Source organism: Ambystoma mexicanum, chromosome 11 (assembly GCF_040938575.1).
Source record: "Ambystoma mexicanum isolate Mex_15411 chromosome 11, UKY_AmexF1_1, whole genome shotgun sequence".
NCBI classification, from domain to species: domain Eukaryota; kingdom Metazoa; phylum Chordata; class Amphibia; order Caudata; family Ambystomatidae; genus Ambystoma; species Ambystoma mexicanum.
Window position 1 is genome coordinate 1,169,700,853 of NC_090934.1, and position 27,753 is coordinate 1,169,728,605.

The 27,753-nt window shown below is 45.0% G+C and overlaps 1 protein-coding gene across 11 annotated transcripts in view; it reads right to left on the reverse strand.

Moving 5' to 3' along the window:
- The window catches only part of TLN2 (talin 2), a 7,472,684-nt gene that overhangs the window by 6,132,626 nt on the left and 1,312,305 nt on the right, over positions 1–27,753 (reverse strand). For all 11 annotated transcript variants that reach the window (XM_069624483.1, XM_069624482.1, XM_069624486.1 and 8 more), the window contains one exon: positions 909–1,022. In XM_069624483.1, the coding sequence (XP_069480584.1) occupies positions 909–1,022 (114 nt within the window). The remainder of the gene's footprint in view (positions 1–908; positions 1,023–27,753) is intronic.

The window sequence follows — 27,753 nt, forward strand, 5'->3', positions numbered from 1 at the left end:
TTTGCGATCTTGATGGCTTTTCCTTGCACGAGGGCGTTCTTGGGGGCGTAACTGGCGCTGCTGCAGGGTCGCTGCGCCACTCTGCGCCACGTCTGCTTTTGGAGGCGAGAATCCATGAATACGCTGTGCGCAGGAATTGATTTTATCGCACGCGGCTGCGACACTTTTGAGAGGAATTACATGAATCGGCCTGTTAATGTTTAGGTGTATGTTTTTTTTTAAATTATAGATTAGTTGCCACAAGATAAAACAGAGGCAAACCATTGTGGACATTGCATTTACATAAAAGGTGTACTTGTACGATAGAAAGATTGCTGTCCACTATCAATGGTAACTGAAAAAAGAAACTGAAAAACACCTACAACTGTTAAAGTGAAATAAAATACAACTCAGTTCATACATTGGATATAGATACCATTAAATATGCAGGTGTCCCACCAGTCCTGCCTGCACTCCCTCCCATCCCACCATCCTTTCCACTGCGAGCATGAAACAAGTGCCTTAAAGAGAAGCACTCTTGTGACTCTTCATATAGAGAGTTCACCCCGAACCGTTCACAAGTTAGTGCTCTTATTTGTATTTTGTATTTTTATTATTTCTAAAGCGCGCCGGGCCCAGGGGCATCTGGGCGCACAGTCTTATAGAACACAGTTACAGTTACATACAATAGAAATGGAGCATGGCTCAACCAGATTACAAACATATACAGGAACCAGCTTTCAGTATGACAGCATAAGTTAGGTACAAGCGATATATACAATAGGACATACAGGCATTATGGTCGCATGCTCAGTGATAGGGAGCACGAGTGAGAGATGACGAGGCAGTATCAGAGGTAGCACAGCGAGTCTATCAAATGTTTTGTGAGAAGAGCCATAATTACATGCAGTCAAATGTGTTTACTTTACCATGTCATGTCCCAGAGGCGGCAGGTTATCGACTTGCCCCAGGTCAGCCTGGGCTTGCTCCACTGCATGCATGCTGGTGTTAATGGTCCCCATCAATGCCTGCTGAGCGGAGGTCTGTTAAAGAAAACACAAGGAAAGGTCATTTTAAGCCTTGCCTGCGTATATATGACATCATCATAATATTTGTGCATATTCACATTTCACCACAACTTGAGGATAAATGCTAGTACTGTATACCTGTATACAAATATTTCAAAAGCAGACTGGACAACCAAAAATAAAATTGTAGTAAATAGCTCCAGAAGTAAAAACGAAGGGTATGCCAATGGTCTGGATAAAAAGTGACTCTGCCCACTGTTATAGCCCACATTCTCCCCACTGCTAGCCTCCCTGTGGCTCGTGTGGTTGCACGTACAAGGGTAGTAGATGGGGGCAGGGGGCTATGCACATAGTAGAGGAGTTAGCAATGGCTCATGTGGGGACATGAGATGTAGGTGTGTGGAAATGTAAATCACAACAGTATCCTGGCATTGTCCATTTCATTGGTTTTTCAACAGTTAAAGGAGAGTTCCGGGACTTTTTTTTTATTGTCCCTACGGTTCGGCCATGTGTTTTTAAGCATAACTCGGTCGATCGTAGAAAACTTTCCTATGGACCTTACCCGACTTTTCGTCCATTAACGCACTCGAAATCAGCCGCCATTTTCTGATAATCCTATCACTTGCCGCATCGCCCTGGCTCACCTGCTTTTGCGGCACTAAATCAAATCCCCCGCCCCTGAAACAGACTTTATCAAAACATTCATATTCCCCGCCTCTATCCGTGACGTGACTGTGCTGCGTAGGCAAACGCGCCCAGGCGTCTTCTACGCGACTCCACACAGAACCCGGAAATCAACACAGATCAGCTCACACAACACAGCGCGCCACAATTCGCAATATGAAACTGTACTTTTAAATCAAACCGCAAGATTGTAAATTTGGTAAAGTACATTTATTTGACATCAAATGCTTAGAGAATATTCAGCGATTTTCTTTTTTATTTGCTCACGTTCCAAAAAGTTCGTTTTGAGGCACGCGATGTTCCTTTGCTGTACACAGGGTCTTAGATCATCTCACAATACAGCGCCACAATTCGGAATATGAAACTGTGGTTTAAAAGCAAACTGCAAGATTGTACATTTGGCAAAGTACATTTATTGGACATCAAATGTTTAGAGAATATTCAGCGATTTTCATTTTTATTTGCTCTCGATCCAAAATAGTTCGTCTTGAGGCAAGCGATGTTCGTGTGCAGTAAACAGGGTGTTGGTTTACGATAAAATAAGCTCTTCGGTCGCACTGATAATCGCATGGCTGTTCCAACAACGAGGCACTAGGCCACCACAACGGTCTGTATGTTGCATCTAGCCGTTAGTACCGCGTAAGGGCATACTTGTACTTGGCGATCGTCCCATAAAATGGTCAGGGTGGTAACGTTGTTCACGCGGAGAAGCAACTGGCGGTTAAAAAAGCCGTCCGCCGGTGTCTGGTACTCGTGACACATGCAGTAATGCATGATGTACCTGTTTGAAAAACATAAACAATGAAATTAGTCTCACCATCAGATCTTTATTAAAATTATTCATTTTATATATTCGGTCGGGAAATTATTTCATAGCTAGGACAGTGCAACTGGGTTTTAAACGTCAAGGGGGGGCTGTAGGATACTGAGACAGTCCCTCAGTGCAGGGGTTGACAGGGAGTGCAGGTGGAGAGTGGAAGGGCCCAGGACCGAGATCGCAGACAGTGGACCAGTTGTAGCAGGGGAGAGGGAGAGAGAAAGCAGAAGCAAAGGTTTTGAGGTGCTTCCGTAAAAGTAGACGGTTCTCCCCAAGATAGTGCGCGGTACAAAACAATATGCCACATAGAACGAACAAGTACAACTTAACCCGTCTTTAAAGCTACTGTATAGTAATTAAATTGCGGTATAAACTCATCTAAAGAGTTACTTACATTATATTTGCATTTTCCATTGTGTCTGTGCGTAGGGCAGCCCCGAAATACCACTCCTTCTATGCCGACGTTATTTCTTCTAATGAACGAACATGAAATGGCTTTCGTTTCTGAAATTATATTCATTATCGTTTCCTACGTGGTCCCGGCCTGTCAAGGTCAAAATACAATAGAACCTTATACTGAGTCGTGGGCCATTCTGGCACCCGAGAAAAAATCAAAGCAGCTGACCTTCACTTTGAACGAGCACACATTCCTAGTTAGCTACATTCAGTATAAGGCATTCTCACAGGACTTGAAATTTACACTCCATCTTTGCATTTTGTCTGCGTGCTTTGCAGCCCCACAGAACCATAAATACGGAGACATTCTATATTTTTTGAAAAATGATTTATATTACTGTTTGGTTTAATTTAATGCGCAAATGAACAAGGTTGGATAGATACACATATTCAATGGGCCTGCGACATGAGGAGACTCGAGAGAACAGACAATCAAATTACAATCATTTAAACCGTGATGTGTATTTCTCAATGAGTTCTTCTTTAGGTGGACATGGAACAGAGGCAATGTTGGGTGGCAATGCAGTTGTCCCCTGCACAGGTTCGTTCACAACTCCATTTATGTGCCTATCTAGGACGTCAACAATAAGTTTCTCAATAAACTCATATTGCATATCCTCAAACACTGGTTTGATCACCCATTGTTTACTTCTTTTAGTGAAGGCCTTATTGTAGCGAAGCGTCCCTAAAGTTCCGGTCGTCCTACTTTGTTGACGGCCAACATTATGGTTATGTGCCAAGACCGCTAAAAGAGTCCGATTTATCATGCCCTCCATGCCAAAATGCAATCGTTTTGGCCTGTACTTGAGGCACATATTGTGGAACACCTCCAAATCTCCTGTGTGGCAGAATTCCGTGAGTCCCCTCAAAGCTTTTGTTATAGTTTTATCAAATACAATCTTTTCAATGGCTTTGTGAGTGGGTGATGAAGGAATCAACCACTTCTTCTTCCGTGCCTCCTCTGTGGACAAATGGCCATGTTCACAATTGTGGAAATGTTGGTTCGTGTTCCATCGGTGAACGTTTGTGCAGTGTGGCATTACTGACCGCCATTTTTCCAGTAGAATTTCCAACGACCCTCCACATGTTTTTGAGCTCCACCAAAGATGGTTGCTGATTGACTTGGACCACTGTGAAATACCTTGCAATTCTTTTTTTTTACCTGCAGCCGACAATTTTTTATTGATTGATTTTGCAAGATGCCAAACGTCAAATTGGTGATTTATATTTTTGTACTGTTCTCTCATTGTCTTGGCAATTGAAACGTGTCTGTCCGTGGCTATCAGGTCGATCACCATTCCCCGCGATTGTAGTTCTTGCAATGATGCTACAAAGCCAACTTTCTCCATGGCCACTGAGGATGTACTTTGTGACACCTGCACGACCACCGAACTCACAATTTTCTTACTTTCCATGTCCTGAAAGTGGTAGGTGCAGTACTTGGCTGAAAATCCTGGGCTGTCGCACTGTCCATCACCGGCTAGCCTGAACCGTTTGCCCGCGAATGTACTATCAATAGACATTTTTTCCATTCTCCAAGCTTCGCTAATGGCTGGAAATAGATAATCGGTTTGGTATTTGTAGAACTGAGTTTTCGCAATGAAATGGATTCCCACAAACTGAAAGAAAGACTCTAATTTTTTAAAACTTGAACCACTAAAAAAGTGCAGCCGCTGCACAAAGTAGATTGCCTGCTGGCAGTTGTCCCAGCATAGGTTGTGCAGACCATGTGAAAGGATGATATTTTGTACAGGTGGCATGTATTTTAAGGTTAGTGCCTCGAATTGCACGAGTCACATTAATCAATGGCTCCCCACATACTTCCCCACCTACCAAATGCCCACATTTAATCCGAATAATAATATCAATCAAACAACTATCGAATACAATGAATTTGGCCTCTTTCCTTATACTGTCACTCTGCATCCCAGCTGGTTCGGCCTGTAACGTTGAGGACATGTCACTCACATGAAAGGTAGAATCTCTGATATCGTCTTCCGCTATGTTCAGTGATATTGATGGTGTTTCATTGTCGTCTACTTCATTCTCTTCCATTGCAACATCTGTTCCTTCTCCGGCGATGGGTGAATAAAACAATTTCTTCAACTTTCTCGCGGTCTTAGTTTTTGCGGGTGTGGATTCTGTGAATTGATCTCCGACTGCATCCGAACTACCAGGAGGACATTCACTATCAATGGCTGGTGGTGGTATAGCTCCGTTGTCAATCACTTCATATTCTTCCCATTGGCACGATGCTTCTCCAGTCTCAAGTCCCTGCCCAAAGGTTTGACAAGCAACATCTCTCGTTCGCTTCACTGTCTGTGTAGATCTAGTTCGTACACCCACTCGCATCTAGAGGACAGATTGGTGGAAAAGGGGTGTTCAGTTTAAACACAACTTACAGTATTGAACTATTAACAGTGAAAAACAACATAATATAGTGACCAGGACACTAACCTTCTTTTGCTTTCTTTTCTTTGAAACTTTCTTGCCTCGAACTTCAACATCAGGACGCTGTTGCTCCGACTCGTGTGTGCATGTCTCCACTTCCTCTTGCGCTGCAACGACTATGTTTTCCTGATAAGCACATCCATCACGCACTGACGCTCCATGGACTCCCTGAAACATAGAACTTTCATTAGTATGTATAATAATATCGAAAACACAAAATGTACTTGGGGACCAATACCCACGTACATCTCAATAGCAAAACACGAATGAACGCTTTGTGTAGAACATTCAAACGACAATTATTCACGCATTGTTGATCTAGTTAGATGGAACTGTCAAGATCCATACCTCGGGCTCCTCATAGACTTCCATTGATGATATTATTGAAGATGATGCTTCAGTGACTCCCTGAAACACAGTAATTGCATTAGTATGGTTTTCTATTTTGATAAAAAGAACAGAAAGTTTGTGCAGGCGTGAACGGCTCATCTAAATAGACCTGCACAAATGATCAGTTGTCTAAAATAAATAATGGATATCTAAATATGATTCGATTTGCTCGATCGTTGGAAGTGTCACCACCCAGAAATCTGCATCAACTACTAGGGGTGATGTTCTTGTAGAAGAAGCTCCGTCATCTCCCTGAAACATAGTACTTGCGTTAATAAAGAAGGAAGTATAGCGGATGTAATCACGTCATATGATTTCGCTTCATCGAACTGTCAGTATCCATACCTCGAAATGCATAAGAACATCAAGGGACGATGTAACTGCGGTGCACACTTCTGCAAGCTGTTGCGCCGACCCGTAACTGCACGCTCCCCCTTCTTCTTGGACTAATGCTCCATCGACTCCCTGAAACATAGGACTTTCATTAGTAATGAACACAATATTGAAAAAAGAAGACACATAGGAGGGCGACGACAGAAGGACATATCAATGGCTAAAAACGAAAGAAACATTGTGTGTAACAATCACGCTACAAGAATGCAAGATCTGATGATCTCCATCGATGGAACTGTCCTGAAACGTACCTCGAGCATCTGAGTGACATCAACGGTAGTCGTCAATACGTTGGACTCCTCAGCATCTCCCTGAAAGACAGTACTTGAATTATTTTGGATAACAATAATTATAACTGAAAACAAAGACTAGAGGACGAGTACAAGGGTGTACCATTAGGTAAAATAATTACACGATAAATTAAAACTATTGATTTACATGCCTAAAACAAGTCAGTGGCAGAATAGCCAAGTAAGATTACCCGATAGGCGCTTGAAGTGGCTGATGACTGCAATAACGACACGGATGGAGAATCTTCCGCCTTCATATTGAGTGGATACATAAATGGGGAAATTATTGTTAGCTAATGCTACACACTACCGCAAGGCCGAGAGATAAATACGTAAACTTGACTCACCAGTGGAGGGATGTGGACGAATAGAGTGGGAATAGCGGTTGAGAGCAATTTTCGCCTTGCTCGCGGTGTGTTCTTCTTTATTAGCAATGATGTGGAGTACATGTCAGAGGTAAAGTGCCTGCTGCAGATGCGGTATCGATCACCCCTCTTGTCCGCAAAGACTTCTAGGACTCTACTTTCAAGCTCAGAGGGTGGATATCCGCAATATCGGACCCATTCTCTTATCTGATCTATTGTCTTAGGGAAAACATGCATTATAGTACCTTCAGATTTATTATGGGTCTTCGAAGGGCAACCGCCAATGGAACAGGCAGGCATTGTGGAAAGTTCTGAAAAGTAAAGATCAACAATTCTCTATGAATACCAATGTGTTAAAAAATTAAATGACACATAAAAGGTTCAATGCAAGGTATGTTTTGGTTCTTGGAACTATACACGTTATTCACATGCGGATAAGTATTTGAATAACTTTAAAAAAATAGAAAAATAATTTGACTAAACTCAGAACATGTGACTAGTTCCTTGCATGTACTGTCTTGAACGAAAAGAAATTGGACGCAAAATGAGTATGGTACATGGCCTTACCTTGACGAGCAAACAGTTAGATGCAGGGATCAGAGTAGTTTCTTGTCGTTCACAGGTTGCAAACTGACGAGTTTCCTCGAAGTGGTCACGGAAGTTCACAGAGACGAAGAGCAGATAACCAGCACCTTCACGGGTTGACTAGCAAAGTGCAAAGAAGTTCTCATTAGAAATATGAAGTGGGTTATAAAGAATTCGAAACAGGGGTGTGTTTGTGAATGAATGACGTGTATATGTCGTGGCATTATGCGGTTTGCAGGGGGCCGTCCAGCGTGAGGGGGGATGCTTGGCAGGAGACACGGGGTCTGGCGGTAGACATGGGAACAACAACCCATGCTCTATAGACCACTTTGAAGTGTACATGGTCTTTGGCACCTCTTGGCCTTTATCGCTCCCTGACAGCTCCACTTGCCAGCACAAGTACCCCGGTGCGAACTGCCTTTGATAGGGCGGAGGGTGGATTGGGGCGGTGGTCGTGCAGACAAGACACAGGAAGACTCGTGAATGGAGACACACTTATGTGGATTGCAGGGGGCCGTCCAGCGTGAGGGGGGATGCTTGGCAGGAGACACGGGGTCTGGCGGTAGACATGGGAACAACAACCCATGCTCTATAGACCACTTTGAAGTGTACATGGTCTTTGGCACCTCTTGGCCTTTATCGCTCCCTGACAGCTCCACTTGGCAGCACAAGTACCCCGGTGCGAACTGCCTTTGATAGGGCGGGGGGTGGATTGGGGCGGTGGTCGTGCAGACAAGACTCGTTTGCCGCAGGGCCTCACCAAGGAGAGGACATCTAACTGCATGTAAGAGGCAGGCTGCAGGATCTAGTACATGGAAGGCAGGGGGGTGAGTTTATAAATACCTCACCCTCCCAGGAGAATATATGGGTGCAGTTCACCCTGGAGACCCTGGATGCCTAGGCAGTTAGTCAGCAGCAGGCTGGCCTGTGGTGGCAAGGCGGCACGGGCCAGAGGGGGTCATTTCTGTACCCGGTGCCCAAAAGGATGATTTATTATGATCAACCATATTGATTATTTACCTATAACCATGTTTTGTATCAATAAAATCCAACGGCCTTCCTTTTATTGCCAACGCTTGAACAAAGTGGTGTGGTAAGTATTTTTGGGGGAGGAGGCAAGGCCGGGAGGCTTGATGCCAACCCGCAAAATAACATATGTATGTCTGCTGCATATGGGTTCAACGGTTATGTGGATTGAAGGTGGGCGGCCAGCGTGAGGGAGGATGCTGGCCGGAGACATGTGGTGTGACAAGACAAGGCACAGGAAGACTATTCAATGGAGACACACTAGATTCATTTAAAAAATCAAAACAACCATTGTTAAAATATATGTTGGGTTTTATTTTAGATCTTAATTTCAATTGAACATAAATAATAAACATTACACATTGTAAAGTTGCGGTTGCAGCACATCCAGGGAAAATCCGCGGTATTGTCCACTGTCGCTGGGGAAATGTTGTCTAATGGCAAGTACCGCACAGGCAGGTATTACTCTCCGAACGCGGTGTCCGAGCCTCCCGTGAAGCCACCAAGTGAAGCAACGATAGGCCACCAGCCTGTACCACCTGTGAAAATGAAAGATGCAAACTGTATTAAAATGACAACTTTCTTATCACTGTCGATTCAGGTAAAAAATGTCATTCTGCTTTGAAAAAAATTCTATCTAGAAAATGCACAACATGGAACCAATTTACATGCATTCGAATGATGAGACGACCATGAAATAGTAGTGGCATCACTGACATCACAACCAGAGTATACTTACTCGTTACTCGGATTACGCGGACGAACAGTGCCGCAAAGTTCGTGCATAAGCACCATCATCATCCTCAACACGGTCCGTGAGAGGCAGGCTTCCCTGAACTCTGGCAGCTCGGTGATGCATTGCGGACTTGGCTCGCCTTCCGAAATGTAGGCCAAGCACCCGGAATTTTCACGGCAGCAGCAGTTCTCCTCCTCAGTTGGCATTAGCTCGCACCGATTGCACGTGCACCAGGTGGAGACGCCGTCCATGCGACATGGTCCAGGCTCTTCATCCGTTGACTGGTCCTCCCAACTGCCGTCCGAATCCCCATCGTTTTCGCGTGCTTGCCTTTCCAGTAGTTCTTCCTCGGTGTACTCGGGCTCGTACATATACGGCATTATTGTAGCCATTGTGTGGTAAAGAAAGTAAAATAATTTATAGCGGTGGTACTGGTATCTGTTCACACGGGCTACAATCAACGAAGGTAGCTGACCAGAGCACAGAAGCGAGTCACAGAATACTCAAAGTAACACACAGAGAGTAATGGAATCGAAAATCTGCTGCTGTGTGTTGTGAAACGGTGTGTTTATACTTATTGAGGAAAGAGGCGTCCTGCCATTTCCATGGCGACAGTTCATTAGCTGAGGCGCAGCGATTGTTGACACGAAACGTGCTTTGGCGTTGGGAAATGGGCGGTACGCGTCTGCTGATGTCAGGCTCAGGGGCGGGGGATTTGATTTAGTGCCGCAAAAGCAGGTGAGCCAGGGCGATGGGGGGAAATGATAGGATTATCAGAAAATGGCGGCTGATTTCGAGTGCATTAATGGACGAAAAGTCGGGTAAGGTCCATAGGAAAGTTTTCTACGATCTACCGAGTTATGCTTAAAAACACATGGCCGAACCGTAGGGACAATAAAAAAAAAGTCCCGGAACTCTCCTTTAAGGAAGAAGATATACACTGCAGGTTCAGCAAAGGCTTGACTCGTATCGGTAATGACAAAAGGAAGTCGTAAGTATGAAGCTGGCCATGATTTGACTCCATCCATTTTCTTTGCTGCATATATTTTTCATGGCCACATGCTCCTTGGGTGACTTTCCCATTTCTCTCATGCAACACAGGTGATGTTAATAGGAGGAAGAAGGATTTGGCATCAATACGAGCGGGGAAATGAAATGTTCTTATGGGGTTTGAGCCACGCTGGCTTACTGTGTTTCTCCCACAGCTGTTATTCTGAAGTCACCCCACTAAATATCAACTCCTGTGGTGGTATTTTTGTTAAAAACTTGGGAGGAACGTTGGAATCTCACTTGTCAGTGAAAAGCACGAAATATCTTTTGGAAATTAAACATGTCCAATGAGGATACATTCAACATCAAATCATCCACGTCTACCATAGACCAAGGGCGAAAAATGGCTTGTAATTGGTATTTTTCTTTTTTTATATATCTAAGATACAATTTTTTTTAATTTACATTTTTGGTCTTTACACAAAACATAAAAAAATTAAAAAATTACATAACCACATATTTAACAACAAAAAAAGAAACGGAAAAGGAGAAGCAAGAAAGGAAAGGAAAACACATTTTAAAAAACACCCCTGATCTTCTTGCTGAGACACCAGCCGTGAATCACGCTAGTTAAAAAAACTTCTCCAAATATCCTCGAACAACTTGCCCTTTCTCTAACTCAGAAAGGCAACTCTCTCGATATTTGAAAGGGAGTACATTTCCTGGAGCCACTCAGATTTAGTTGGGCAGACAGTAGACTTCCAATTTCTTGGAATCATTTTTTTATGTGAAAAAGATAGGTCTTCCACATCGGTATCATCTTCCAAAATCAAAGTAAGAAAATTGTAATCTCTGTCCACACCAAGAACTGCATTCATGTTGCTTGTATTTCCACTCCAAAAACTCTTCACCTTATAGCAGTCCCAAAGCATATGTTCCAGTGAGCCAGTTGCAAAGCCGCAGCACCAACAAGCATCAGAAGTACTTAGGCCTTGTTTGCACATCCCTTCCGGTGTGTCCAATAGACTCTGTTATGGAGTTGTGTTCTCTCCCAGATGTTGAAAGACATACGAGGAATGTTTCTGCAAAGGACCGCCCATCTTGTTATTGACAAGTCACCAGTGAGCCGACTCAACCCCCTGTCTAAGAGCGGAGTATTCCATTCTTGTGCTCCGCTCAAATGTTTGTATACAGCCGAGGCTGCATGCTCTTGTGGGCCAAGATGGCTGAAATAACCATTTTGAGGGGTCAGAAATGTGAGGCGGACAACTTCGAAAAGTTTTCAACAAATGCCATTTTATTTGCAAATTAGGTTGGATGAACACCTCACTATCCCTATCCAGACGAGGATTTCCTTGCCTAAAAGAAGATAAAGAAAACACTCTAATAAAGGATATCTGCGCCTCACACCTGGAAAAACATAATATAAACATGGAAATATATAGCAATTCTCAAAAACAATAAGTGTAATGGAAATATAACCACAGTCTTATATTGTAACTTGGGCAAATTCCTCCTTCTCCAAGTCTGGACGTGGTCTTTGTTTCCCTGATCAGGAAAAGTAAACATGGAAATCCTGATGAACAATGTTCAACCACAATCCACCACTTCACTTAGTCTATATAAAGTTTCAAAGTCAGTTTGGTATAGTTCCACTTTGTCAACAAAAGTTCCAACTTCAATTAGCTTAACTTCACTTCGTCAACAGAGAACTTCAACTTAGAAAATAGAATGTTTCTTTCATTCTTTGAACAATCATTCAATTCATAAATAACCACAATAATGATCTTGGTCAGGATGACTTGCCACAACCTCTTTAGTAGTTGATTACTTGTCAACTGATCTCAATCTGGTACACCTTTAACAACTTCAACTGGTTAATTGACAGTTCTCATTTACTTTGGTATACCTCTCGTATCACAACCAACATAGATTGTATTTCAGTTAAGATGATTTGCCACAAATAATTTTAGTTTTACATTCAACATATGCATAAAGAGGTCTGGGAAAGCCTCTACCAGTACGAACACGGCCCATTGACCTGTTTTTGGGTGGATGGCCCCCAGGAGGGTCTCAACCACATTTTAGGCCACAATGCTTTTCACAGAGGAGAAATTTCCATACTGCGGGATGTTTTTACCCATGCATACAAGCCCTACCATAAAACTGTGCAGTACTGGCATGGAAAACATCATGATGGCCAGAACTCCCCAGAGAGTGCACAGGGACAACATGAAGAATAGGCTGCCACCCATGTTTGCCTATGTTGTTAGCACAGGAGGGCACTGCCTAACCACCATTGGGCCACACACACAGTAGCTTGAAACCATTGGGAATGGCAATGCTGATTGCCAAAAAAAGCAACTCAGAACTGTGGGGAATTCATTTTCTTAATCCCAAAAATGGTTGCATTACCAGTACTCACCACTATCAGAAAGCCGGCGTTTTAAAACCACCAGACTTTTGTGTAAAACTGAACAAATGAAACAAAACCAGACCAAGGAAAGACTTGCTAAGAGGTGGATACAATGTAAAACTATATTCTGAAATGACTTGAAGGAAGTAATTATTTAATGTATATGTAAAAATTGTCAGTTTGATTTGAATGTAGAAAACTGGGAACAAAAAGTGACATTTAGCTGAAACCTGGCTTAATGAAACTGAATTCTGCCTGACAACTACCCCCGACAGGAGAAACCTGTTCAGCCACTCTTCCCAGGCCTAGCTGCATCCTGCTGCCCCTTGCCAAAAGGAGTTGTCACCTCTCTGATTAGATTAGGGGTGGAGCACCTGGGAACTGGAAGGAACAGAACAATGCAACTCCCTTGACTCAGGCAAATGTTATATTGGGGGCGTCGTAAAATAGCTTCCTCTTGGGAGAAACTGGGAGGGGCAGTGCCTCTGCTAGCAGCTGAGCTTGGGGGAAGTGGATAAATCAGTTATTCCACCCTGTGATGTGGGAAGCCACACCCCTTTTTGACCAGGGCATAATTTTAAAAAGATAGATAACTCATAGTGCGGACTTGTCAGAATTACATAAGTAATATCATTATTTTTGTGATTTTTCTGTGAACATTTTAAGAGGTGTTAGGACCATGTGGTGTATTCTGGGGGGTTGCTAGCGGAAAATAGGGTCTCACTCCAAATGTCTGCATGTTAAAAATCTGACACTTCATCAATTAATGTCCATACTCCTTGCGCACATGTGTGTAATTTTGGGTAAATGTCCGATATTGCAAAACCAGTTAAAAAGCGCAAAATGTTGTCATTTTTTAATGCAAGCCCCCAGGAAGATCAGAGGCGGACAAGCATGGACCATAAGGAATATATAATGTGCACATGTAATTTCAACAAATTGTATATCTGGGAAAGATGTATTTGAATCAAATATAGATTTGTGGGCAAACTGACCAGAGGAGGATCCTCTGACCCATAAACAGACCTCATCATGATGACAATCCATTTCCTTCCCCCAATCATGGGAGAGGGGAGAATTGGGCCAATGACAAGTAGAGAGGGGCAGGCTTAGCTAGGCGCAGGCACACACCCATTTTCAAAACACATAAAAAGAAACTGCTGGGACAGGTAGAGACATTGAATTCCATTTGCTGCGGAGCATGCTGACCGACGACTTCACATCCAGAGATCCAGACTTCAAATCCATCAATCTCCAAAGACCAGAACTTGTCAGGGATGGCACTCTATTAAGAGTGGCACAGGACACCCAGAAAGGGTTTGGGTGGTTGTGCCAAATAAAGTGGACAGATAAGAACACACACAGCTGAAAGTAAAGAGAACGAAGAGTAGGCAAGAGTAGCAAGGGAAAAGATACAGAATGAATACCCTCTTGGTGTGTATGCAGATACAGGAAAAGAGTATTCCACGAACCTTGGAAATACTCTAGCCTTCTGCACAGTTTGCTATAACAGAGGCCCACGCTGTTTGCTCATGACTTGGAACAGCAGCTATGGGTGTCTGTAATGTAGAAACGAGACAAGGGAAGGGGCAGAGGTTGACTGATGGGAACCAACAGACAAGCTCTGTACAAAAGGGTCTACAAACAGTACAAGAGAAGATACTACAGACAAATCCAGGAAAGGAGGTGATAGCAAACTAGCAGAAGGAAATGAAGGGAAAGTCGTGTAACAGGATAGGATAGCAGAGGACAGTAAGGAACAAGGTTGAGAGCTCAGAGGAGCAGGAAAGCAATGAGTAAGCCCACAGGAGTAGGACTGTAAGGTAGAAAGCCCAGAGGAAAAGGGCTTAGGGCAGCAGAGTAAAGCAGGCTGCACGGCAAGGAACCCAGAAGGGCCGGGCAGCAAGGAGTGGACCCTGAGGGGCAGGGCCGCTGAACGTAGAAGATTGCAGAGGACTGTAGAGGGCTGCTAGGCCGAGGACCCAGCGGGAAAAAGGTAGGGGGTAGGCAGCGGAGCGTGATAAGCTGCAAAGTAGGAAGCCCAGAGGACAAGGGCTGTAGGCAGCCAGAGAGAGCAGGCTGCAGAGCAGGGAGCCCAGAGGACAAGGGCTGTAGGCAGCCGGAGTGAGGCAGGCTGCAGAGCAGGGAGCCCAGAGGACAAGGGCTGAGACTGGAAAGCAGCAGAGCGTGATCAGCTGCAATGTGGAGAGCCCGGTAGGGCAAGGGCGGAGGCTGGAAGGCAGCAGAGCGTGATCGGCTGCAATGTGGAGAGCCCGGCAGGGCAAGGGCGGAGGCTGGAAGGCAGCAGAGCGTGATCAGCTGCAATGTGGAGAGCCCGGCAGGGCAAGGGCGGAGGCTGGAAGGCAGCAGAGCGTGATCAGCTGCAATGTGGAGAGCCCACAGGGCAGGGCGGAGGCTGGAAGGCAGCAGAGCGTGATCAGCTGCAATGTGGAGAGCCCACAGGGCAGGGCGGAGGCTGGAAGGCAGCAGAGCGTGATCGGCTGCAATGTGGAGAGCCCGGCAGGGCAAGGGCGGAGGCTGGAAGGCAGCAGAGCGTGATCAGCTGCAATGTGGAGAGCCCGGCAGGGCAAGGGCGGAGGCTGGAAGGCAGCAGAGCGTGATCAGCTGCAATGTGGAGAGCCCAGAGGAGCAGGGCTGTGAGCAGGGAGCCTGGAAGGCTATGGCTGGAGGCAGCAGGGTGGAGCAAGCAACAAGGCAGGGTCCCAGCAGGAGTGAAGGTAAACTGCATACAAAGATCCGTAGGAAGACGCGAAAGGTGGAGGAAGGACTCTCAATGCAAGAGGCAGAGCCACTGCAGGCAGCAGCCTTATATACTGCCTAGGCCAGCACAGAGGCAGGCTAATTGGTTGCACCTGGCAAAGCACACCTGCAGGCAATCGGCCACCTCCCTTTCTGTTCCTGGGCTGGTGGAAGCAGAGCACATCCCTAGGGCTTCTGGGGGGTGTAGTTCCTTTGATGACCAATAGGAACAGCCAGGAATCGATGCTTGTAGCCAAGTGCATTATGGTATGCGTAGTTTGTTGGAAAAAATAATAATGCACCAAAGTCTCGCGAATGGGAAATAAAGTCCCCAAAGTAAATATAGATGGATCCAAGAGTCTGTTGTAAATAAATGATAAACAAATAGTCCATATTGAGCGCAAATGGATGCGCCCATGGCGCAGGCATGACAGAACTTTACTTCAGAACTTAAAGCAAGGGCCTAAACCCACAAACTGAGAACTCTTCTCAGCAGGCCTCAGCAACCTTAAAATCATTTGCAAACTATTCCACAGCCGGGCGAGCTGTTTGAATTCTTTTGCCAAGAACAATTGCCAGAGACCAGACCAGAGATCCAGAGTGACCCAGACCGCTGTGAGCAGAACCAGAGAGCTGACCCAGATCACTGTGAAGTGCCGAGACCAGAACTGGAGTCCAGTCCAAAACCTGACCAGATCCGTGGCGAGGCCTATTTCAAATTTATATTGTGAGTACCTAGCAGAACTGTGCAGAACCAATCTCTTAGTTAAAATAATCTAATCCAAACTATTTTAACCTAAGTAGAACAGCCTCCTAGAAATCGTGTCATCTGTCATTTGTAAAGCTGCACAACTGTCGCCTGTCAATTCTGAAGCTGCAAGCTGTCACCTGTCATTTTGAGTTTTACTTTAAATCCGAAAAACGACCTTTATTTAATCGTCCGTATCTCTGGAACCGTTTGGGCTAGGAACGAAATTTAACTTTCCTATGAAAGCTTAGAATCAGCCTAGAACCGACTTGCTACTCCTTATACTTTTGCCGCAATCACGATTCACGCACTCGCGAATTTACCGCGATTTGCGATTTTGGCTCAATTTCTCCACTTGTCAAAATAGCAGCTCCATTCTTTCCTTTGTTAAAATCCGTTTGCAACTTGGTAATAACTCCTAGAGCATTGCTAAAGTGAGCCTGAACTAATACCAACACGCATCTCCCACTCACCCTGAATCTCTAGAGGGAATTAAAATCATTGGCACATTTTCCCATCCATTGCCATCACATTTAAAAAGCATTTTGGGCCTGTGTTTCAAACTCCTACCTGTTTTCTCTAAGCTTGCTGGGGGGGAACTGAATTTCGTACTGTATTTGATTGCATTCCTGAGAACTGTGTGCTCCTCTTTCCATCTCCTTCCATTTCTTACATTGCATAGGGGAGGGGGGTGAATTGCCAGAAAAAAAGTGATTATCTTATCTTTTGCTAAAATCATATCAAGTATTTCTGTACTGCATTTTATTCCTCATTGCTTTTCCCTTGAAATCATAAAAGTATTTTTGCTACTTTACCCATCCTATACTAACTCCTCATTGATTGTAAAGAAGTGTGCTAGTGCCAGATTACCCATTGTTGATCAACATCATATGTCTAAGTGTACTATCAGATATGAATTTATTATAAAGTGTGATATATATATATTGTTTGTCATTGGGTGGTCATCCAGAGTACTGAACTAGACATAAAAATACATTAATAAGGGTTTTCCTCAGCATCCCAGACTAGGCATTGACTTGGCTGTAGTGTTGATTGAATATCGCTTACAATACACATCAGTCTTTGTTCAACCTGTAGGTAGTCCAGCACCGAAATGGTAGGCAATTCTCCTCTGAACAAGAGTACCAACAGCAACCCCATACATGTGTTTTGGCCAAGAACAGGTCAATTGGCCATGTTCGTACTGGTAGAGGGTTTCCCAGACCTCTTTATGCAAATGTTGGGTACTTTGGCTTCCCACCCTAAGTTACCAGGGTAATCCAGATGTGGGCCTCCTTGCTCACTGTGCTTAGAGAGGCACAGCTCCACCTCACTGATGAGGCCCGACTAGGCTGAAACACGTGTCTGGGGTTGCTGTTGGTACTCTTGTTCAGAGGAGAATTGCCTACCATTTCAGTGCTGGACTACCTATGGGTGGGACAAAGACTGATATGTGTATGAACATTTCTCCTCTGTGGAAAGCATAGTGAGCTAAAGCGTGGTTGAGACGCTCCTGGGGGCCATCCATCCAAAAACAGGTCAATGGGCCGTGTTTATACCGGTAGAGGGTTTCCCAGACTGCTTTTTACATGCAACATAGATGGCCTTGTTCAACACCCCCTTTTCAAGCACTTCAACTTCCACCTGGTGTACTTCACGCCAGGCCCACTTCATCAATAGGTTGCAGTTCAGGTTTACTCCCCTGCCTGAACAGCAATTTTACAACCGCTTCTGCTTTTTGGGTTAAATATCATGTGATGAATGTTTTACGGTATCCAGTGATTATATCAAATAGAAAACCAAGAAGTATTTAATGACGAAAACTTTTACAATGAAAAAATACAGAATTTGTATTAAATATATATATGGGGTGGGGTAAGGGGTTAAAATGGGTGGGGAGGGGGTGCGGTTACAGGGAGTTTGAGTGGACCCCCTTCCAATATAACAAGAATGATACAAAAAAGAAATCAGTATTTTTTAGTTGTAAAGTTTTCGTTATGAAATATCTCTCTGTTTTTTTATTTGTTATAATCACATAGAACCATGTTTTAACACAACTTCAATTGGTTCAACAAATGACAACTCAAAACTTCCAACAACACTTCAGGGGGTCGTTTTTCTCTCTCTCTCTCTCTCTCTCTCTCTCTCTACCTCTAGTCGCTTGCAGGATTCTTCTTAGTTTGGCTTCTCGCATGGTGGTAAACCTCTCCTATGAGTTTGCCGCCTTCTACGCCACTGGGACACGGAGCCCTTGTTGCTCTGGAGGATGTTTGGTGCCCGCCAGCCACCAGCAACCTCGAGGACCGCAGCCACCTGTAACAGCCTCTGGGAAGGGAAAACTTCCCTTGCCTTCACTTCGCACTGCACAGCCTCTGCAGGCTTGATTGCCAGAGGGCAAGCTCCCCTCAAATGCGTCCGGCTGCGCGACCTCTGCAATTTAGGATTAGATAGGCACATACCCTCTCAGGTCCAACAGTTGCTTTCTGACATGCAATGTTCCCGGCGTCTTCTCTCTCCTCCAGCAGTTTGCATGGTCTGTCTGCACCACGCTGCTTCTGCTTCCTGTTACTGCTCTCTGCTTCTCTCCTGCCACTCCTGCTGCAGCTCTCTATGGCCTGCACCTGAGGGGGCTTTTAAGACTCTCAGTCTCCCTCAGGTGTGGGTCATTTACATTAATGAGCTGATCACTCCTTTAGTATTGCACCTCTTCAGTCATCTTTCTCGTCCCAGTACTTAGAGGATTATGGGACATGAAGTCCCTAACAATAAACTTAGGTTTTCTTATCTGGTTTTCACTTGTATACCTCAATTTGTTCTTAATAACATTTTTTAAACGAATAGTATGAAGATTGGTTGATAAACCTGATTGAAAAGGGAAAGGCAACTCCTTTTGGTTGTTATTCTCCATAAGTTACCTTTCACTGTACCTTTGGGTGTAACAAAGATCTTGGCTTCCATTAGTCTCTGGGATTTTAAGAGGTCTTTTATTTCTTTTAAGGTCTAGGGTTGTGTGATTGTGAGTGTTTTTACGCCGGATTACATGTGGATTCTGTGACACAGCAAGCTGCTTTTTACAACAAGCCATTACATACCTGGGCCTTACCTCATCACCCTCTCTAGAGGAAGACAGATATTACTGCTCATCCCATGGAAACCTCTCACTTCCCCAAGCCTTCTCTCATCCCAGGCGATCCTGGCATGTGCGCAACTGTGGAAGTGCCCAGAAGTGCTGCTTAGCTGAGTGGACTTCTGGCTGCTTGGATACGTGTGGACAATTTTGCCTTGTGCAACGCCTGGATACTTGCACAAGAGCCTCTTATTGCCACTATGAATACTCATCGACAAGGGATTCACATTATAACTAATAATATCGCTCTTACTTTTATTGTTTTAGATATTTGTTCAAGTTTGGCGAAATTTTACGCCATAGAGCGTTAAGCTCCGTCCCCTTCTTCCCAGGCTCCTATTTCTGTAGCACACACGCGCAACCGCACGCACGCAATGGATGAAGTGCTGCTTAGCTGCTTGGCTGTGTGGCGAGCAGCAAGCAGCATCTTCTGTGGCCTTCGAGTCAGAGTTGTTCAGGCAAGTTTCTCACCTTTATTTCTCATTTCTAGCGATTCATAGTTTGCTTTAACTAGTACTGACATCAACAGTGTACAGTGATTGCAACCATGTCTGAAGGTCCATATACTCTAAAATCTGCAATGCCGTTACCAACTGAAATTTCAAAGGTAACTATGCATTTAAAGCAAATGCCACAAATACAGTCTCCAGCCGTCATAGCAGCGAGGAAAACGGCCACTGCTGATTCAGTAACACTAAAAAAGAAAACTCACGCAGTTGACATTAGAGAATTCTGTCATCTGTGAGAAATGAAAGAGCCCTTGCATAATACTGGGGATTGTCATGCAGCGGAATCTACAGTAACTCCTCGGGACCAGTCTTGTGCGGTGCCGATCCTTTCCGAGTCCAGTCCCGTTGTAATTCCAGTCTCTCTGGTGGCTGCAGGCTTTACTAACACACCATGACCTCCCCACGTAACTCAGATGCTGTTCTAAATAGTTCGTTTGGTGCAAAAAAAGTGACATGTGATCGAGTCAATAATAACCCTGACACAGCCGTGGCTGAGAAGCAATGTGTGAATCAAAAAGACATTCCGATTTTTGATGCGCTGCAGGAACTTCACACCTCAGTCCAGTTGGCCTCCAATGTCGCCACATTACGAGCGGCAGTGGTAGAACAATTAGACTTAGCTCCAACGACTTCACTCCTCTTGACTGATAATCACAACCTGTCTCAGTCACCAATTATGTTTGGGCATTCATTAAATAACTCATCAGCCCTTTCCATATCATTTACCCATCCCACACCTCACAAGATAGGCGATGTTCCACTCTTACAGCCCATTTCTCAGGGTGCACTAGCCCATCCTCCACTTCTTGATATTACATTGACAGCTATGAATATGGCCATTATCTCATTGTCAAAATTATTTGAGACCTAAAATGCGAAAATCCCTCACCAGACGGCCCTTATCACTCGGCTTTTAAAACGTGACTCAACATTGATTCTAGAACCTATGGACAAGGTGGACTTAACGCCCCTATATTTGCACCCAGCCTTCACGAGACCGCGCACATCTTTGTGTGAGCAGTCTGATGCCCTAAATGCACCAGTCAACATCGCAGCAAATTTGAAGGGAAGTGTTTTGCCCTCTTTCGATCAGATAATTCAGCCATGTGATGCAAACATCACTGAGTTGCCCCTTATTATCCCCACAGCATGGAACATCCCTGATTTCTCCAAAAGCTCTGTCGAAGGAGTCCAAACAATCGTATACCATCTTCACCCAGAGTATGAACATTGAAAAGAAAAAAACTATCAAACCCCTCATTCAGACAACAACACAAACAGACAACAACAAAAACAGAAAATATGGATACAACACAGCCCCACCCTAGCTCAAGCACAAAGCAGTTCATAGGGGCAATCACTTTACTCAAAAACAGAGTTTCAGAGCTAGTTCTGCTGTACTTAAGAAATATAAGAAGAACTCACAAACAAAAAAGGACAATCCACGTGAAAATGATGAATCCATCCCCATTCATGAGCCCTTGGATGATCTTGTATTGGCTGTGACTGAACAGAAAAAGGTGAGCAATGTGCTCAGAATTCCTCATCAAATACCACAGAGCTCAAGCTCAAGTGCATCATGCACGATTAGGTCTATGCCGCAAGTCAAGATTGTCTAACTCTTGACCAGAGACAAATGGAGATTAAAAAAATCAGTAGATCTCTACTTGGCCTCTCAATATAAGCCAACCTCCTTCGTATCTAAACACCTAAATACATGCAAGCAAATACGTGTGAATGATGATAATTTGGATGCAGAACCTAAACAATGGCTGCCTACTATGAATGTCCCTCAACATGTAGAGAGGAATCGATTAACTGTTCCGTCCCAAAACGAAGAGCCGGACAGAATCTCACAGCAATATCAAAATGTGTCAACAATACCATAACCTAACCATGAAATGTCGTCCGTCTCCCTACACAATTTATGATCTTAATAGAACCAGTGTTCTTAGCATATTTGGAGATATTCCAAGTCTTGAGAACATAACCTCCTCAGACCTTCATCAAGTTGAATTTGTGGATGAGACAGACTTATCGATTGCAGGATTGTAGATCCAATCTGGAGTCGTCTTAAATGCTATCTGGAAAGCAAAGATGGATCTATTTCCTTTGGGATTTGTGATTGTTCAGGATCCCTCTAGCTTGAAGGTTTCAAGACAAAGGGAAGAACGAGTTCCGGCAATGACAATGATGTCGCATTTTAAAATCACATGTTCGGACACGAGACGACATATAACGCAATACAAAGGTACTAGACCTGAGAACTCGTATCCATCCCACAATTGGTGTAATTTGCAAGCATAAGAACTCACGCAAAGACACACACATTGGGCCTCATTACACGGTAGGCGGTGAGCCATGGCGCTATTAGCGCCATGGCTCATGCCGGTAAAATACCGGCACCACCTTGGTGGAAAGGGGATTTACCGCCCCATTCCAAGGTTGGAGGGGCGGTAAATCCCCCTTCCACCATTGCCCTTCCCCATTCCCATTTCTGCCCCATAGGGCTCTATGGGAATGGGGAAGGCGCTAATTACGGCACCGCAATTTTGCGGTGCCGTAATTAGCTCCGAGTTCCCTTAGAGGGTTGGATTTTAACGCCTGCAAAAAGCAGGCGTTAAATCCCCCAACCCGCAAAGGGACCTCGTAGTAAGGTGGTAAGGATTTACCGGTACCGGTATTTTACCGGTACCGGTAAATCCTTACCGCAATCCGTTTAATGAGGCCCATTGTGTTCACTTGGCAAGCTGGAACACGCATGGATTTGTTCATCTGATGGATGGATCTAACAACCTCTTAAAAACTTTTGACATTATAGCCTTTGTCATGAATCGCAGGGTGCGCCCCTTTTGGGCCTCATGGTCCTTGTCACAATGGACTTATACACATTAATACCTCCAATATTGCCGTCCAACGCATTCCCTTCTCACTCCATGCATTGGACGTAACCTTTCTCTATTTCTAGACCACGCCTTCCGCGGCTCCGCGCGTCTCAATGCTATAGCGATTAGCGACCAGACGTGTGCTCCGTAGCTCGCGTTTCTTCTCCTTTCCACTCCGCTATCCCTTCCTCGAATCCCCCTCCCCCTTCTTCTTCCTCCTGGATTCTAGTTCTAGCGAACTTACCTTGCCTCCTGGATTCCTGGATTCGACCTCCTAGAAAACTGAACGCATTCTGGATTCGGCAGAGACACGGGCCGCCTTCTTCAAAACCCGATCCATCTGAAAGAAGGCAGCCTCCAAGAACACCAGTAAAGAACGGATTCAGGTGAGAAGGGGGGAACTCCTTGACAGTTTGAGACGCCACCCAATCGAAAGCGATATCGACATGGAGGCTGCCGTGCAGGACTTGATGCGTCGTATGCAGGAACTATCAACCGAGGTACAGAATCTGAAAGCGGAGAACGCCGCTCTCAAACAATTGGTCCTATCCCGGGATTCTGCTACAAAAGAGTGTTATACTGGGCGGAGTCGTGGATAAATACGACGGCTCCGTAAAGACCCTTCGTGCATTCATGGATTCGTGCTTGGTTCATTTTACCTTCAAGCCTTACTATTTTGCGACTCCCAGGGCCAAGGTGGTTATAATCTCTCACCTTTCCGGGAATGCCTTGACTTGGGCCACTCCCCTCGTTAACTCTAGCAATGCCCTCCTGGACGATTATGATGGGTTTATACGTGCCCTAAAAGACATGTTTGACCGCCCTGAGCAGGTCTATAGCGCACAAGAACGCTTGTTAGACTTTCAGCAAGGGGCCCAGGATATGCTCATGTATGTGACCCGATTTAAACAACTGGCAAAGGAAGCTGACTGGTCCATTGAGGCGAGTTTTTACCCTGTTCAGGAGAGGATTGAACGAAGAAATTAAGGATGAGCTGGCCAGAGTGGCACGACCAAGCTCATTCCAGGTATTCATGGATCTTGCCATGCAGATTGACTTCTGTATCCAGGAAAGGAAGTCAGAAAAGAAGAAATCCAGCGGAACTCCTTCCAAGGTATCATTTGAGGGTACCCCCAGACCGGAAATCAACCCAAGCCCAGTTTCAGAATCCGAGCCCATGCAGATTGGGGCCTTTCGTGGACCCATATCTCCACAAGAGAGAATGAGGAGAATTCATACTGGCATGTGCATGTACTGCGCCTCAGATAAGCATTTGGTTAGAGAGTGTCCTTTAGCACCCCCTCGGCGTTCGGGAAACGCCAGCTCCCGATCCTAGATGGAGCAGAGCTTCGGGTGAGAGATGTTTGCTCCACATCCATTCCATCCTTGAACTCTCTGGACAAAACAATTTGGTGGTACTGCAGGCCTTTTTATCACCATCCAAGAATACAAACTATTCCATTTTGGCCCTGGTAGACTGCGGAGCTATGGGAATTTTCATTGATCATGAGTGGGTTGATAAACATCAGATTCCCTACGAGTCACGAAGCACCATGCAGCCTGTGGAGGCTATCGACGGAAGACCCCTCACATCAGGACACATAAGCTTTCAGACCAAGGAGATCCAGCTTTCAATAAATCACCATCGAGAACTGATCAGGTTTGACATTATTAAGACAGCTCATTACCCCTTGGTATTGGGCATGCCCTGGCTACAGAAACACAACCCATATATCAATTGGTCTGCAGGTTCCCTATTCCTAGGCTCAGAGTTTTGTATGTCTCATTGTCTATCCCTAGAACCTCCATTAACACACCCAAAGGAACCAACAAAGGAACAACAGACACCACTAATGGTATCCAATGTCATGCAAGTTCCTGAAGTCTACCAAGCTTATGCTGATGTGTTTTCGACTGCCATTGTCCAGGCCTTACCCCACACAGACCTGAAGACTGTGCAATAGATACGGAACCCTCTACAGTGATTCCCTTCGGCAGGATGTTCATTCTTTCCGAACCCGAGAAGAAGGCCCTAAGAGAATACCTGGATACCAACCTTCAAAATGGCACCATAAGACTTTCGAAATCTCCTGTTGGTGCTTCTCTATTCTTTGTTCCCAAGAAGGATACCAAGGAACTCAGACCCTGCCTTGATTATCGCGGGCTAAATCAATGTACCCTCAAGGATTGGTACCCATTATCCCTGATTTCGGATATCCTGGAAGCCGTGAGAGGCGCAGTGATATTCACTAAGTTGGATCTCAGGGGCGCCTATCATTTGATCCGTGTCAGGGAAGGAGATGAATGGAAGACCGCCTTCAGAACACCCTTTGGCCATTTTGAGTACCTTGTCATGCCCTTCGGATTGGCTAACGCCCCGGCAATTTTCCAACGCTTTATGGATAGGGTGTTCTCTGACATGCTGTTTCTCTTGTTATTGTATATCTGGATGACATACTGATCTTTTCCAAGGATCCTAAACAACATGAAGAGCATGTGAAGGCAGTGTTGCAGAGACTCTGAGATCATAAACTCCAGGCCAAACCTGAAAAATGTTTGTTTCATGTGACCTCTGTTCACTACCTAGGGTTTATTCTTACCCCAGAAGGAATCGGTATGGACCCTTCAAAGGTAAAAGCCATATTGACCTGGCCCGCTCCTACAAATTCAATCTTTCCTGGGACTCTCCAATTTCTACGGGAAATTCATATCTAATTTCTCTGAGATAGTTCAACCGATTGTTGCTCTCCTGAAGAAAGACACTCCTTTCATCTGGTCAACACCACAGGATATGGCGTTCCAGCGTTTAAAGACAGAGTTCACGCAAGCTCCTATCTTGGCTCAACCCGATACTAGCCGTCCTTTCCTGGTAGAAACGGACGCTTCAAATTATGCCATTGGCGCATTCCTGAAACAAGAATTAGGAGATAAACTGAAACACCCAATTGCTTACCTCTCACAAACTCTGACTCCTAGTGAAACACATTATTCAGTCCTGGAAAAAGAATTGTTAGCCATCCGCCAAGCCTTCACTGAATGTCGACATCTACTTTTGGGAGCTAAACATCCAGTTCAGGTCCGTACTGACCACCGAAACCTCCCGATTCTACAGTCTTTGGAGTGTAGGAACAGTCGTCAGGCGCGTTGGGCATATTTCTTTGCCCAATACCAGTTCCATATCACTCACGTTCCTGGATCACAAAACCTGATCGCTGATGCCTTATCTCGAAGACCTGACTACGAGCCCACTGAAGACAAGGCATATCCTCAGATGTTTTCCCCCAAGATCTTTGTGGCCCAGGCAGTCAACCTCCTCGAAGAAATCCAAACCCAATCCTCTGATCTGTGGAAGGAAAAATCCAAAAGAAATCCTTGGAATGTAAAGGTCCGGGAAGGTTATTTATTCAAAGACAATCTGTTGGTCATCCCTACAAAAAGACTACAACAAAGAATAATGAATCTCTGGCACGATACCCTACACTCCGGACATAATGGTGTCACCAATACCCTCCGTCTGATACAAAGGCAATTCTGGTGGCCTAGAATGGGACCCGACGTACCGCAGTACATTCAAACCTGTGTTGTCTGCAGTCAAAATAAACACAATAACAAGAAACCAGCTGGTCTTCTACTACAACCTACATTGCCAACTAGGCCTTGGGAGATTATCGCTACGGACTTAATTGTGGAACTGCCACCATCCCGTGGGTATACCACCATCATGGTTACCACAGACCTGTTCACTCATATGGCTCATTTTACACCCCTGCGTAAATTACCATCCTCTTCTGAACTAGCAGGAATCTTCCTGGAACACATATTCCGTTTGCATGGACTCCCTTCCAAGATCATTTCGGATCGCGGACCTCAATACAACTCATAATTCTGGAAACATCTCTGTCAATGCTTAGGGATCCAATGTGCCCTTTCGTCAGGTTACCACCCTCAAACCAACGGAATCACAGAACGTGTCAACCAAACCCTGGAACAGTATCTTTGATGCTTCGCCACCAAGGTCCAGGATGACTGGTCGCTCCTGATACCCGTGGCTGAATTTGCTTACAATAATTCTGACCATTCGGCACTTAAGATCAGCCCCTTTTATTGCAGTCAAGGATTTCATCCGTCGGTCCTACCTTCTGTTCTTCCCCAATCTACGCCAGTACCTAGAGTTGACTCCTGGATCGAAACCCTTGTCAACATACATAAAGAAGTGAAGGAATTTTTGGAGAAGGCCAGGAAACAGACCAAGAAATATGCAGATTCCAGAAGAAGACCTGTCCCTTCTTATGCAGTCGGTGATCAGATCTGGTTGTCCTCCAAATTACTACCCCGACATCTACGACCTAGTAAACTGGCCCCTCGGTACTTTGGTCCATTTTCCATTAAAGAAATTATAAATCCTGTTTCTTATCGGATCGAGTTGCCTGAATCCTGGAAGAAGATACACCCAGTGTTTCACACATCCTTATCGATGACCAATTGGAATATGAGGTATCTCGGATTTGTGACTCCAGGTATAGAAGGGCCAGCTTCAATACCTGGTTGAATGGAAAGGATATCCTCCTAGCGAAAGAACCTGGGAACCTCTCTCAAACATCAAGGCTCCACGGCTGCTCAGAAGGTTCCACCTCATCCACCCGGGCAAACCAGGAGGGAAGGGTCTTCGGAGGAGGCATGCTGTCATGAATCGCAGGGTGCGCCCCTTTTGGGCCTCAAGGTCCTTGTCACAACGGACTTATACACATTAATACCTCCAATATGGCCGTCCAACGCATTCCCTTCTCGCTCCATGCGTTGGACGTAACCTTTCTCTATTTCTAGACCACGCCTTCCGCGGCTCAGCGCGTCTCAATGCTATAGCGATTAGCGACCAGACGTGTGCTCTGTAGCTCGTGGTTCTTCTCCTTTCCACTCCGCTATCCCTTCCTCGAACCCCACCCCCTTCTTCTTCCTCTTGGATTCTAGTTCTAGCGAACTTACCTTGCCTCCTGGATTCCTGGATTCGACCTCCTGGAAAACTGAACGCATTCTGGATTCGGCAGAGACACGGGCCGCCTTCTTCAAAACCCGATCCATCCGAAAGAAGGCAGCCTCCAAGAACACCGGTAAAGAACG